General features: G+C 36.2%; 1 protein-coding gene across 2 annotated transcripts; it reads left to right on the plus strand.

Moving 5' to 3' along the window:
• Positions 1-316: 316 nt before the first annotated feature.
• Positions 317-11,207, plus strand: LOC132050655 (kinesin-like protein KIN-14I). 2 transcript variants are annotated; one of them, XM_059442013.1, is made up of 20 exons: positions 317-1,565; positions 2,482-2,648; positions 3,168-3,311; positions 3,550-3,762; positions 3,845-3,913; positions 4,482-4,550; positions 5,263-5,340; positions 5,445-5,561; positions 5,913-5,994; positions 6,129-6,224; positions 6,314-6,487; positions 6,840-6,946; positions 7,031-7,209; positions 7,633-7,791; positions 8,127-8,380; positions 8,864-9,027; positions 9,462-9,644; positions 10,089-10,227; positions 10,354-10,585; positions 10,717-11,207. In XM_059442013.1, exons 1-20 carry the CDS (start codon positions 1,448-1,450, stop codon positions 10,838-10,840), a joined length of 2,868 nt encoding a protein of 955 aa, XP_059297996.1. In that variant the 5' UTR covers positions 317-1,447; the 3' UTR covers positions 10,841-11,207. The 2 variants fall into 2 exon arrangements, with proteins under 2 accessions (XP_059297996.1, XP_059297995.1); XM_059442012.1 differs by having other exon boundaries at positions 320-1,565; positions 10,089-10,585.
• Positions 11,208-12,351: the final 1,144 nt, after the last annotated feature.

Consider the following 12,351-nt stretch of genomic DNA (forward strand, 5'->3'; position numbering starts at 1 on the left):
TATGCACACCACATAAGAAATAATAAATGAAGTGCGTAATTTACCAATGTACCCCTATTAATTGGTGCATATTTTTATTGGATTTGAAAAATAATTTGAAGTAAGTAATTAATATTATAGGTAAAACAGGAAAAAAATCATCTTGTCTTGATATGCTAAAAGTGATAAATAAAAATAAAAATTTATTTTTAAAATAATGGACAAGTAAAAGTGAACGGAGGAAGTACATTACAAAAGGCCACCTCTAATTTTAGAAAGCCACATAGAGAGGGAAAGAGGTTAGGAACTAGGCTCGGATATTTGTGGCTTTTGCATACAAAAATCATAATCCTTGTTGTATAAAAAAGGCAAAGAAAATAAGCAATTGCTTTTGTAGTTTCATGTGGGGAAAAGGAAAAAAAAAAAAAAAAGGAATTTGGCCAGCACCAAAGTTATATACTACCAGCTTGTAGTCTACAACTCTATAGATAACTAAAAAGTTCAAGAAAATTTTATAGCTTATTTACTAGTAGTGTATACCCAACTATTTGGTGAACAAGTAACACTTTTCTGTTTCTCTTTATTTATATATATATCTATATGTCCCAATTTTGATGTTAAAGGGCCTGGTAGCAATTTTGTTCCAATAAAAATCCAATCTTTGAGAATTTTGAATCATCACATTTGTTTTTTTTATCAAAAGAATTATCAGGGGTTTGGTTTTTTTTGTTTGGAGAGTTGAGAATTTTGATGTTAGAGGGCATTGTAGCAATTTTGTTTCAAAAAAAAAAAAAAACAATCTTTTTGAGAATTTTGATGTTAGAGGGGCCTGGTTTTAATTTTGTTTCCATAAAAAGCTTAGTCTGAATCATCACATTTAGTTTTTTGTTATCAAAAGAGTTACCAGGGGGTTTGTTTTGTACTTTGTTTCTTTGGAGAGTTGAGAATTTTGATGTTGGAGGGCTTTGTAGCAATTTTTTTTCAATAAAAATCCAATCTTTGAGAATTTTGATGTTAGAGGGGTCTAGTTTCAATTTTGTTCCCATAAAAACCTCTGTCTGAATCATCACATTTGGTTCTTTTTTCAAAAGAATTACTGGGGTTTGTTGGAGGCTTGAGAATTTTGATGTTGGAGGGCCTGGTTTCAAATTTGTTTCCATAAAAAGCTGAGTTTGAGTGATCACAAGTGAGATTTTTCTCAAAATAATTATCTGGGGTTTGAGAATTTTGATGTTAGAAGGCCTGGTTTCAAGTTTATATCCCTAAAAACCTGTTCTTGAAAATTTCGATATTAGAGGACCTGGTTTCAAATTTGTTGCCATAAAAAGCTGATTTTGAATCATCACATTTGGGGTTTGTCTTGTTTTATTGGAGAATTGAGAATTTTGATGTTGGAGGGCTTGGTTTGAAATTAGTTGCCATAAAAATCCGTTCTTTTAGCGGTTTTGTGTTACATATTTAAACAAGAATGGCTGCTGATGGTGCATTGTCTTTCTCCGTGGCGTCTGTGGTGGAAGATGTTCTTCAGCAGCATGGAAACCGGTCAAGAACTCTTGATTTGGATGCCCGTCGAGCAGAGGAAGCAGGTAATTGATTTTCTGATGATCCTTTGTGTTAATTGCCATTTAGCAGAATTTTATATTGAGAGTCCTGCATTTTGTTGCTGATTGAAGTGTTTGGCAGTGGCGCAACCAGAAATCCTAACTAGGGGTTAAAGTGAATGATAGAGTGTCACCACTCGGATTTTAACCTACAACATAGAGCATGTATTGAGCTACTTTCTAATGCTAATTTTGTGCTAATTGCCAATTTTGTAATTCATTCTTGGGTCCTGCATTTGTTGCTCATTGAAATGTTTCAAACCGTGGCAGAATCAGAAGTTCTAATAAGAGGATTAAGAAATTAATAAGAGTGTCACGACTTGAGATTCAAATCTATGACTTATTGAGCTACAGCACTACTATACTAGACGTTTTTCTTGAGTTAAGGAGATTCAGCAATTTATAGATAGTCAAAAACAAATCTGCCTATAAGTACAGTGTAAGTTTCCGGCAGAACAGACTATATAGCTCCACCCTGTTTCAGTTGGAGATCCATTGTTACTGGCAATGGTGGAGCTACCTTAGGCTAAGGGGTCGCCTGAAAATTACATAGTATAGCTAGGTGAATTTTTTATGTATATACACTGTATGTTGAATCCACTTAGCTTCTTCATGTGGCCACTTCTTTATATTTTGACACCTACTGGCCTGTTTATGTACTCAGTCAGCTCATTCTCGAATAGATTAAGAAAAGCATGAATTTGAAATTGATTTAATGTTGTTATTGTTGCAGTCCTGAAATAAATAAACAACAAAGTGTCTTATATTTAACAGCTTAAGCTTTTAGATTGAAATGGTTCACACAATGACACGATTCAGCAATTGCTGAAAAGGCATTATTTTGACTACTTATCCTACTGTATGAGGAATGACATCGAACGGACTTATCTTTGATTTGTAGCAACGAGGAGGTACGAAGCAGCAGCATGGCTGAGAAAGGTGGTGGGATTTGTGGGAGCAAAAGATTTACCAGCTGAGCCTTCTGAGGAAGACTTCAGGCTTGGCTTAAGGAGTGGAATAATTCTTTGCAATGTACTTAACAAAATGCAGCCTGGAGCTGTGCCCAAGGTAAAATATAATCCAAAACCTCTCCATTTCAACCAATTTATCAAATGTTTAAGTCCCAGATTAGTTGGGGTCGTCTCTAGGAGTGGCAAATGGGCGGGTTGAAAATATCCGAGCCCCCCATACTTAACGTGGATAAAAAAAGGGGTTAACCGACGGATAATATGAGTATCCATATTATCCATTGTTTCAGCCTTTCAGGAATAGTCAGGTGAGAACATAGGCTAAAACCCGACATAAGCTTAGACTCCCAAAAAGCAAGAACTCATGAAAAATAACAAGCAAACAAATGGATAGGGATAATAGGGATATCCACACTAAAACCATATGATCCATTTTTAAAAGTCAGTTATTCAACACATGTCTAATCGGTCGGATTGGATGGTTATTTGTTTTTCTTAACCATTTTGCCAGCCCAGGTCGTCTCCATGAATCCTTTGTGTCATTCAGCTCGATTGATTACCAAGAAAATCCTCACAGTGGCATATACCAGTAAATACTGACCTTGATCAACAACTGCAGGTTGTTGAAAGTCCGGTTGACTCTGCACTTATTCCTGATGGAGCAGCCTTGTCAGCATACCAGTACTTTGAGAATGTCCGTAATTTTTTGGTTGCTGCGCAAGAGTTGGGGATTCCTTCTTTTGAGGCATCTGATTTGGAACAGGTAAGTACAGTGCCTTATATGTGAGCCAAAAAGCCAAAATAACCTACTGTATTATTCGTAGTAGTGCAAGGTCTGTTACCTGTTTAATGAAATATTGGTAAGTCTTATAGAAATTTGAATACAAAAGTTTCGAGTCTTAGTGGTGGTGCATTGTCATTCTCACGACCGTGAATTGGATTTGCTGCTTAATATGGGAGTGACCTGCACTGATAAAGCTGCGGCTTTTTATAATTATCAGGGTGGAAAATCATCGAGGGTTGTCAACTGTGTTTTGGGACTTAAGGACTTCAGCGAATGGAAGAAGACAGGTGGAACTGGAGTCTGGAAATTTGGTGGGAATGTAAAATCCACAACATCAGCAAAACAATTTTTGCGCAAAAATTCTGAGCCATTCTCAAGTTCTCTATCAAGAAGTATGTCAATAAATGAGAAATCTATGAATGGTGAAATGGTAGGTAGACTCTGCTTGACTAAAGTACGCAGCAATAACGGATCAATGGCATGTATCATTAATAAAATCTTCCAATTTACAGTCTAGCTCTTCCTTAAGCAACCTTGTTCGTGCAATTCTGATTGATAAGAAGCCTGAAGAAGTTCCCAATGTAAGTTGGAATGCAGCAAATTTCTTACCTTATTCAGATAAATTTTCCTTCTACATTTTTGTAGTTGCAAAATTAACTCTTGTCCAAGCATCAATTATCTTGCTCGTGCGTCATTTTCGAAAGAGTTACTTCGTATTTTGACATTTAGCCAAAGTAGAGAGAGGAACCAAATTATAAGGTGAACTTATACTCTGTTTGGCCAAGCTTTTGGGAAGCCAAAAGTGTTTATTTTAGAAAATTGAGGTGTTTGGCCAAACATTTAGGAAAAAATAAGTGTTTCTGATCAGTAGCAGAAGTTGTTTTTTAGAAGCTAAAAAAGTAGCTTTTCTCCCAAAGCACTTTTGAAACATTGGTCAAGCACAAAGTACTGCTTTAATTTTGGTAAAAGTACTTTTCAAATTAATTAGTCAAACACGAAAAGTACTTTTTTGAAAAGCACTTTTCAAAATAAGCAGATTTGAAGCTTGGCCAGGGCAAACTTTTATCATGTAATTTGCCACTATATTTCATTGCATTTCGGTATCTAGTGCCATTGTTCTAAGATACAACAATGTTATACTTTCTGCAGCTTGTGGAGTCAGTGCTGAGTAAGGTTGTTGAGGAGTTCGAGCAGCGCATTGCAAGCCAAATTCAACTGGTGAGTTTAATTAAGTTTAACTTTTAATTAAGATACAGCAATGATGTACTTGCTAAAGCTTGCAGAGGTCAATTGCTCATTTATTGATAGCTTAATGGAGTGTTTGGTATGGAGTTTTTCGAATTTCTCACGTTTGATTGGTCAAAATTTGGAAAACATTTTTTCTGGGAAAATAAGTTCCTTAAAAATGATGAAAATGACTTCCCTTGTGGAAGTAGAGAAAACAAGTTCCATAAGTGGCATTTCACATTAATTACCTAATAGGTAATACCCACTCTCCACCCCACCCCACCCCCACGCCCAACCCCATAGCTCCCATCCCCACCACCTCTAGCCCCCATGCCAACCCCAATAGTGTTTGCCTAGATTATACACAAATTTTCTGCTTATTTACCAAACACCTGAATAAGTAAAAAGCTCACTTCTTTTCCAGGAAAACATTTTCCTTCATACCGAACACCCCCAAAATCTATACTTTGTAGTCATAATTGATTGTTTCTTTCTCTCTCTCTCTCTCTCTCTCTTTCTCTTTTTTCTTTTGGGCACCAAACTTGTATAAACACATTTTTGTTGGATTTTGTCAGTTGATGCCTTTTGACTATATCTCATGTTCTACCAAAATAGAACATATAACGGCTTCTCCACCATTTTTGAATTTGTTTTCACCCTTTGTATTCTTCTCTGACACTGCATTTGCACAACCTTCCATCAGAACAAAGCAACTCCAAAGGAATCAAAAGTTTCTTGTGGTAACAAATTTCTTCAGAAACATTCTTCGGCCGGTACAAAGGTATGCCTCATATTTTTGCAAATCACTAGTTCATCAGTCATAAAGGTACAAGTTCTTAGGGTCACTCATACTTGTGTGTTTTTGTTCTTCTCTTTCTCAATTAGGTTGACCAAAGAAATGTAACAATAGTGAAAGAAGAGAATCGCATCGCCAATGAGGAACTTAAAAGAAGACAAATGATACAAAACACAATTGTTGACCAACAACAAATAGACATTAAGGTAAGAACTGAAACCAGGCATGATCAGACTCTCAAACATGGAGCCGTTGGCCATGGGAATTATTCACTTGTTTCCGGAGTAATTTTTCACTTTATTTCAAAATCAGTGTTTGGTTATAAAATCTCCAAATACAACTTGGAGTTGGATTTTAAATTTGAAAAGTGCTCCAAACCTGTTTTCCAACTCCATCTTCATAAATTCCAAATGAAGTGCTCTCTTCCCTCCTCTGCAAAAAGTATAACCAAACAAAACTCCATCTTCAATTCAAATAAAGTGCAAAATATTTGGAATCTACGGCCCAGCGCCCTAGATTTTCACGTATATTTTGTGAGCAATAATGTTCCATTGCAGGACCTGAAGCAAACTCTTTTGACTACAAAAGCGGGCATGCAGTTCATGCAAATGAAGTTTCATGAGGAAATGCACAATATTGGTAGGAGAAATGCACTTGACAATTGTTCCCCCTTTTGCCTTTCTTTTCCTTGGTTGCTGCCTTGCCGGTGCGTTTCTGTAGGAAAATTTCTTGAGCTGAGTTTGTTTCCATGTTGTAATATCCCTGCACTATAGGCATGCACATACATGGCCTAGCACATGCAGCTTCTGGTTATCATAGAGTTCTTGAAGAAAATCGCAAGCTTTACAATCAAGTGCAAGACCTTAAAGGTATCTTTCTTGTAAAGTTCCACTTTGTCCATCTTCATTCTCGTACATGTTTTGAAATGAAAAGGTTGTTTGTTTGTGCTCCCGTTCAGGAAGCATAAGAGTATATTGTCGAGTAAGACCTTTTTTGCCCGGGCAATCAAGTTATATCAGTAATGTGGATCATATAGACGACGGTAGCATAACAATAGGTGTTCCATCAAAGAACGGGAAAGGACGCAAATCTTTCAATTTCAATAAAGTATTTGGACCCTCCGCAACTCAAGGTTGGTTTGACCATTCTCAAAATGGCATTTATACTTTGATTTTAGCATCTTTTAGCTCTCTTCATGGCTTCTTTTCTTGAGATAATTACAGTCCAATGCCTTTCGGTGATCTAATTTAAAAAACAGCCAGCAAATGTATAGATTATGTATATTAAGTATAAATATACATATAATATACATACACTATACATAAAAGTAGATACGATATACACAATTAGTGCATAGTTTTTGTATATTTTGACCAGCGCTCGTAATTAATTTTGGCTGACGGGCCAAAAATTAAGAAAAGCCCTTTTCTTCTCTATTTCTGGTTGTTCACCTTTTACATTTCTTGACTTTTTTTGTGTTGCAGGAGAGGTGTTTTCGGACACGCAACAACTGATTAGATCAGTTCTGGATGGGTACAATGTGTGCATTTTTGCTTATGGTCAAACGGGATCAGGAAAAACCTTCACAATGGTTAGATAAAGAGAAATTCATATGTACAATTATAATCATATTTCCCCTCTTTTACGTGCTAAGAAGTCGTATATTTATATTCAGTCGGGGCCTAAGGATCTCACAGAACAAAGTCGAGGGGTAAACTACAGGGCGTTAGGCGATTTATTCCTTCTTGCAGAGCAAAGAAAGGATACCTTCCTCTATGATGTGTCTGTGCAAATGATTGAGATATATAACGAGCAAGTTAGGGATCTCCTTGTTTCTGATGGTGTACACAAAAGATATCCTTCACAGTTGCTTTGAGTTACATTTTTATGATCTTTGAAGCTTTTCCCAACTTGACTGTGTAATATTTTCACCCAATAACATTCTTATATTGAGTCCCTAATATATTACTCCCTCCGTCCTAATTTATGTGACACTCTTTCCTTTTAAGTTAGCCCAAAAAGAATGACATCTTTCCATATCTAGAAACAATTTAACTTCAAACTTCCCATTTTACTCTTAATGAAATGATTTATCGCCACAGAAGTTTCTATGGCTTATTTCAAATCACAAGTTTCAAAAGACTTCCTCTTTTTCTTAAACTCCGTGCCCAGTCAAACACCTTCACATAAGTTGGGACGGAGAGAGTAACTTTTCAATGTAGTAAGCAATAGAAATATTATTAGTCCACTGTTCCATCTTCCTTAACCAATTATTACATTAGAAATTCGTAGTGCTTCTCAAGGACTATCAGTACCAGATGCAAGCCTGGTTCGTGTGACTTCAACTTCCGACGTCATTGATTTGATGAATCTTGGGCAAAAAAATCGTGCAGTGAGTGCAACAGCGCTCAATGACCGCAGTAGCCGCTCTCACAGGTACGAATGGATATCCCATCTTGCTTTGTTTACTTTCTAGCCGCTCAAAAAATCATGTTTGGTAGCATTTTAGTTGCTATGTATAAAATTCAGGATACCGAGTACGATGTTTGGTTACCAGTTTACAATCGTGCATAACTAAAACATGTGTAAAGTTATGAGTCAATTGATGTATTATTTTATGCAGAGTAGAAGATGGAATAACTAACTAATACATGAATAACTAAATCCTGCATACCTAAAATCCCTGCATTACTAATACCTGCCTAACTCTAACCAACAGCCAAACTACCCCGTAGTGAAAATGATAACTCTATCCTGTTTTTGGCCTGTAGCTGCCTAACCGTTCATGTCCAAGGAAGAGACTTGACTTCTGGAGCTATTCTCCGCGGTTGTATGCATTTGGTTGATCTTGCTGGAAGTGAGAGAGTAGACAAATCTGAAGTAACGGGAGATAGACTTAAAGAGGCACAACACATTAACAAGTCTCTCTCGGCTTTAGGTGATGTAATCTCTGCCTTGGCACAAAAGAATGCACACGTTCCATATCGTAACAGCAAACTTACACAACTCCTCCAAGACTCACTAGGTAAGGGCATATATTAACGGGTTAATAGCACTTTTGGTCCCGTGACTATTGGTAAGTTCTGATTTTAGTCCTTGTGATATCCGACTAAGCAATTTTAACTATTAATTACTTGAACTGTGCACATTTTATCCCTTTGCTTGTGAATAATCACTGATTTACTGAAGCATTAATTGTTCAACCATTTAACTACCGATGTGTTATGTTGATGTTGTATTTTTGCTCCATATTTAAGGATAATGTACTTCTAAAACTAGTGTAAATATAACATATTTCCTACATAAAAGGACTAAAATCACACATTTTAATTAATTGAATTTTAAATGTGCTTAGTCGAATATCACAAGGACCGAAATCAGAATTTACGCATAACTGAAGGACCAAAAATGCTACAATCCCTATATTAACTTATCAAGCTTGTATCTTCTGAGATACTCTTCTTTCTATTAAGTAAAACTATGGTTTTTGGGATGTGATTCCTTTTAGGTGGGCAAGCCAAAACATTGATGTTTGTTCACATAAGTCCTGAACCTGATGCTGTAGGAGAAACAATTAGCACACTTAAATTCGCAGAACGTGTTTCTACTGTTGAACTTGGTGCTGCCCGAGTAAATAAAGACACTACAGATGTCAAAGAGCTCAAAGAACAGGTATAACATTTCTCTTCCCCCCCTCCCCTATTTTTCCTTCTTTCTTATTAAAGCACAAGTTCTTATAGCTTTTTTGGCCAAGCTTTTAAAATCCATTTATTTTAAAAAATGCTATTTGTCAGAAGTGCTTCTCGGAAAAAGTATTTTTGGAGAGTAGCAATTCGTGTTTAGATAATCAATTTTAATAGCACTTTTGCCAATATTAGAGCAGTAATGCTTGGTCAAGGTTCCAAAAGTGCTTCTGATGAAAGTCTACTTTTTTCAGCTTCTGCTACTACTCAAAAGCACTTATTTTTTCTTAACGCTTGGCCAAACGCCTCAATTCTCTAATATAAGCACTTCTAAAGAAAATACACACTTTTGACTTCCCAGAAGCTTGGCCAAACAGGCATAGTCTATGTGTGTATGCTAAAGGATATTTACGTTTTTATCAGATTGCTAGTCTTAAAGCTGCCTTGGCAAGAAAAGAAACGGAATCGGTCTCCATGAGTCATAAGGTAACTAGCAGTCCATGTGGTTTGCAGTCATCACCTCTTCAATCTAATCCACAAGGGAGAGAAATGTTGGGGGATTCAAACATCCAGAGGAGAGCAATGGAGGATGTAGGCAACAGAGAGGTAAAATCTTTACGACTGAATCTATAAATGTTTTTATAGCATTTTTTTTATAACCGTGGCGTCCGAGTTAGCTTGCACGCACCTCAACTAATTCCACAAGGTACCTGCTACCCCCCACCAGCAACAGGTACTAGGTAACTCTATCCAACAAGGCTTGGACAGATGGGAAGAAATCACCTTGTGTTTTTGCCTCCGCCGGGATTTGGTTCTGAGACTTCATGGTTCTCAACCCATTTCGTTGACCACTAGGATAGACCTGCTAAATAGTTGTAAATAGTAATATGGAAATGTAAGGAAATAGCACCTTAGCACCACATGAGAATCGGTGTATATCAAAATTAAGAAACAAGATACCGTGACTAAAGATTCTTTTAAGCTTCCATCTTAGATACATGCAGTTATCATCATGATTTAACATATTCAAATGTGTTTTAAAATTTCCAGGTCTCTAGTAATTCTGCATTCAGCAGACAAAAGAGGCAAAGTTTTGATCTTGATGAGTTATTAGGAAATTCCTCTCCCTGGCCACCTGTCAGCAGTCCTTCCGAAAACTATGTAGAAGATGATAATAACATGAGCTCGGGTGAGTGGGTAGATAAGGTCATGGTGAATAAACAGGACCATGCACGTGGATTTGGAAACTTGTTTGGATGTTGGGAATCCGAAAAAGGCAATGGTTCTGATGTACTTTATGAAAAATATCTTTCAGATTCATCTAAAGTATACCAAGAAAAATCAAGTAACCTTTTCCAAATGAGCAACCACTTTGACATCACTACTACTGAAGATTTAGATGAGTTTGATGCCACTACCAGTGATTCATCTGAGCCGGATTTGCTTTGGCAATTCAATAATTCAAAAGTTAACACTTTCCCTAGTGTTGGGAATGGCTCAAAGATACAGAGACCAAATACAAAGCTGAGAAAGAGCCCAGAATCAAGGTTAGTCCTAATCCCAGTCTTTGTGGTTTATTTGAATCTCAAAAGTAAGAGAAAAGCAACATGCTTTATAATAGAACAGTAAACGAAATAGCAATCTTTTTAATGACAATTTTGTTCACCGCTTGTTTTAGGAATACGGTTCATAAAGTTGGTCCTCCGCTATCGCGACAGACAAGTGGAATTGGCCAAAATCAGCGGAATGGCAGGCAGGCCATGCCAGCTGAAATGAAGCGTAAAGCTGGGAGCAGGAAATAGGGGAACATTTCTTTAAGAGTTTCTAATTCTTTTGTTATCATTTTTTTAATATTTTGAGTCCATAGTGTGGGAGAGTGAATGAGAGTGGTTTTGCATTATTTTTTTCCATAGAGTTTCTTCTTCATCCTATTTGATTTTTCTCATCAAAGTTTGTATCTTTACTTGTGCAAATGAGGCAATTATTCCGGTTGCTTGTAATTTTGTATCATTGTAAGTTTGTAAATTTTTTATTGTTGGATAGCTTTGTAGTTAGCAGAGTGTGACGATCCTCGAACGTTGTTGTTCCGTTTGATAGTATGTAGCTCTTTGAGGATTTGACTTTGTAAATTTTGCACATATATACAATTAAAGAGTGAGCATTGAAAAATATTTCTTCAGTCTACATCTATTAGATCCAAATGATGTTAGCTTTGTTCTTTTAGTCCCAATGTTGTATGGACTCTCCAAAAATGCATGCGCACCCATATTGGATCTTCAAAAAATGAACGACTTTTGGAGGATCCGGCACCTACTTGTCGAAATTTTTGAAGAATCCCAGTACCAGTCTTTTTCTCATACAGCTTACTATACCAAGGGATGATGGAACTTAGTGGAATATAGGCAGGGACCATGAGAACCTTTTTGGCATGGCACAAAAAAGTAAAAAGAGAATACAGAGAGACTAGTGAAGTACTTTTGTCTTCATTGTAATAATTTGTAACTGGAGCATGCAAACTTTCTATCAGTTAATGCCCTTGCACCGAATTCATGTGAGTACTATTTTACAATGTAGTACTCCTTATGTCCCATTTCATATTTTATATAATGGTGTTTGCCTGAACATCGTGATTCCCTTCCTCTTCCATGTAAAGATACTTTTTGATTTATATTTTTGTAAGACATTTCAATTATTTTAATAGGACAAAATACTTATCAACACTTATTTTACCAAACAGAACAATCTTTATTGTTAACTTTAGAACTTCTCTCCGGACACATAACATACTTATTCATAAAATCAGCATTGACACTTAAAAGTGTTTTCAAAATTTGGTGTTTACCGGATACTTTCAATTAGCTAACGCAAACGGGCTCTAATTGGTATTTGGGAGAAGAAAAATTATGATTTTAATAACTAGTCTAAAAAGGTGTCATAACAACATATTACAAGTTTAATCGTTGTATGGGATCCTGGAGAGGTAATCTAAAAAAGTCTACTATCATTGTAAGAGGTAATTAAACAATCAAGTCATTTATAAGGTAATTAAAGATAAATTTCTACAATAGTATGTTACTCATAGTATACATTTTACATTGTAAGTGTTTATAACTTTTAAAAAAAATCCAAACAGAAAAGAACCCTACTGCAAAAATGGACCTTTGCTGATGGCTAATAATATTTTCACTGGCAGCCAACAAACTTTACCAATTAGTTTGAAAATTCTGGTAGACCCCTCTCCACCCCATCTACTGGGCCAGAAGAAAAATGAAATGACAAAGGATCCAAGGAAATATGAAACAAACTAAGGTGC

Source organism: Lycium ferocissimum, chromosome 3 (genome assembly GCF_029784015.1).
Source record: "Lycium ferocissimum isolate CSIRO_LF1 chromosome 3, AGI_CSIRO_Lferr_CH_V1, whole genome shotgun sequence".
In the NCBI taxonomy this organism is placed as follows: Eukaryota; Viridiplantae; Streptophyta; class Magnoliopsida; order Solanales; family Solanaceae; genus Lycium; species Lycium ferocissimum.

Excerpts from the sequence above, each read along its gene's own strand:
- LOC132050655 (XM_059442012.1), top strand. The coding sequence starts at position 1,448 with ATGGCTGCTGATGGTGCATTGTCTTTCTCCGTGGCGTCTGTGGTGGAA. Across the intron at positions 7,210-7,632 it reads TCTGATGGTGTACACAAAAG|ATTAGAAATTCGTAGTGCTT; the intron begins ATATCCTTCACA and ends ACCAATTATTAC. Across the intron at positions 10,586-10,716 it reads AGAAAGAGCCCAGAATCAAG|GAATACGGTTCATAAAGTTG; the intron begins GTTAGTCCTAAT and ends CGCTTGTTTTAG.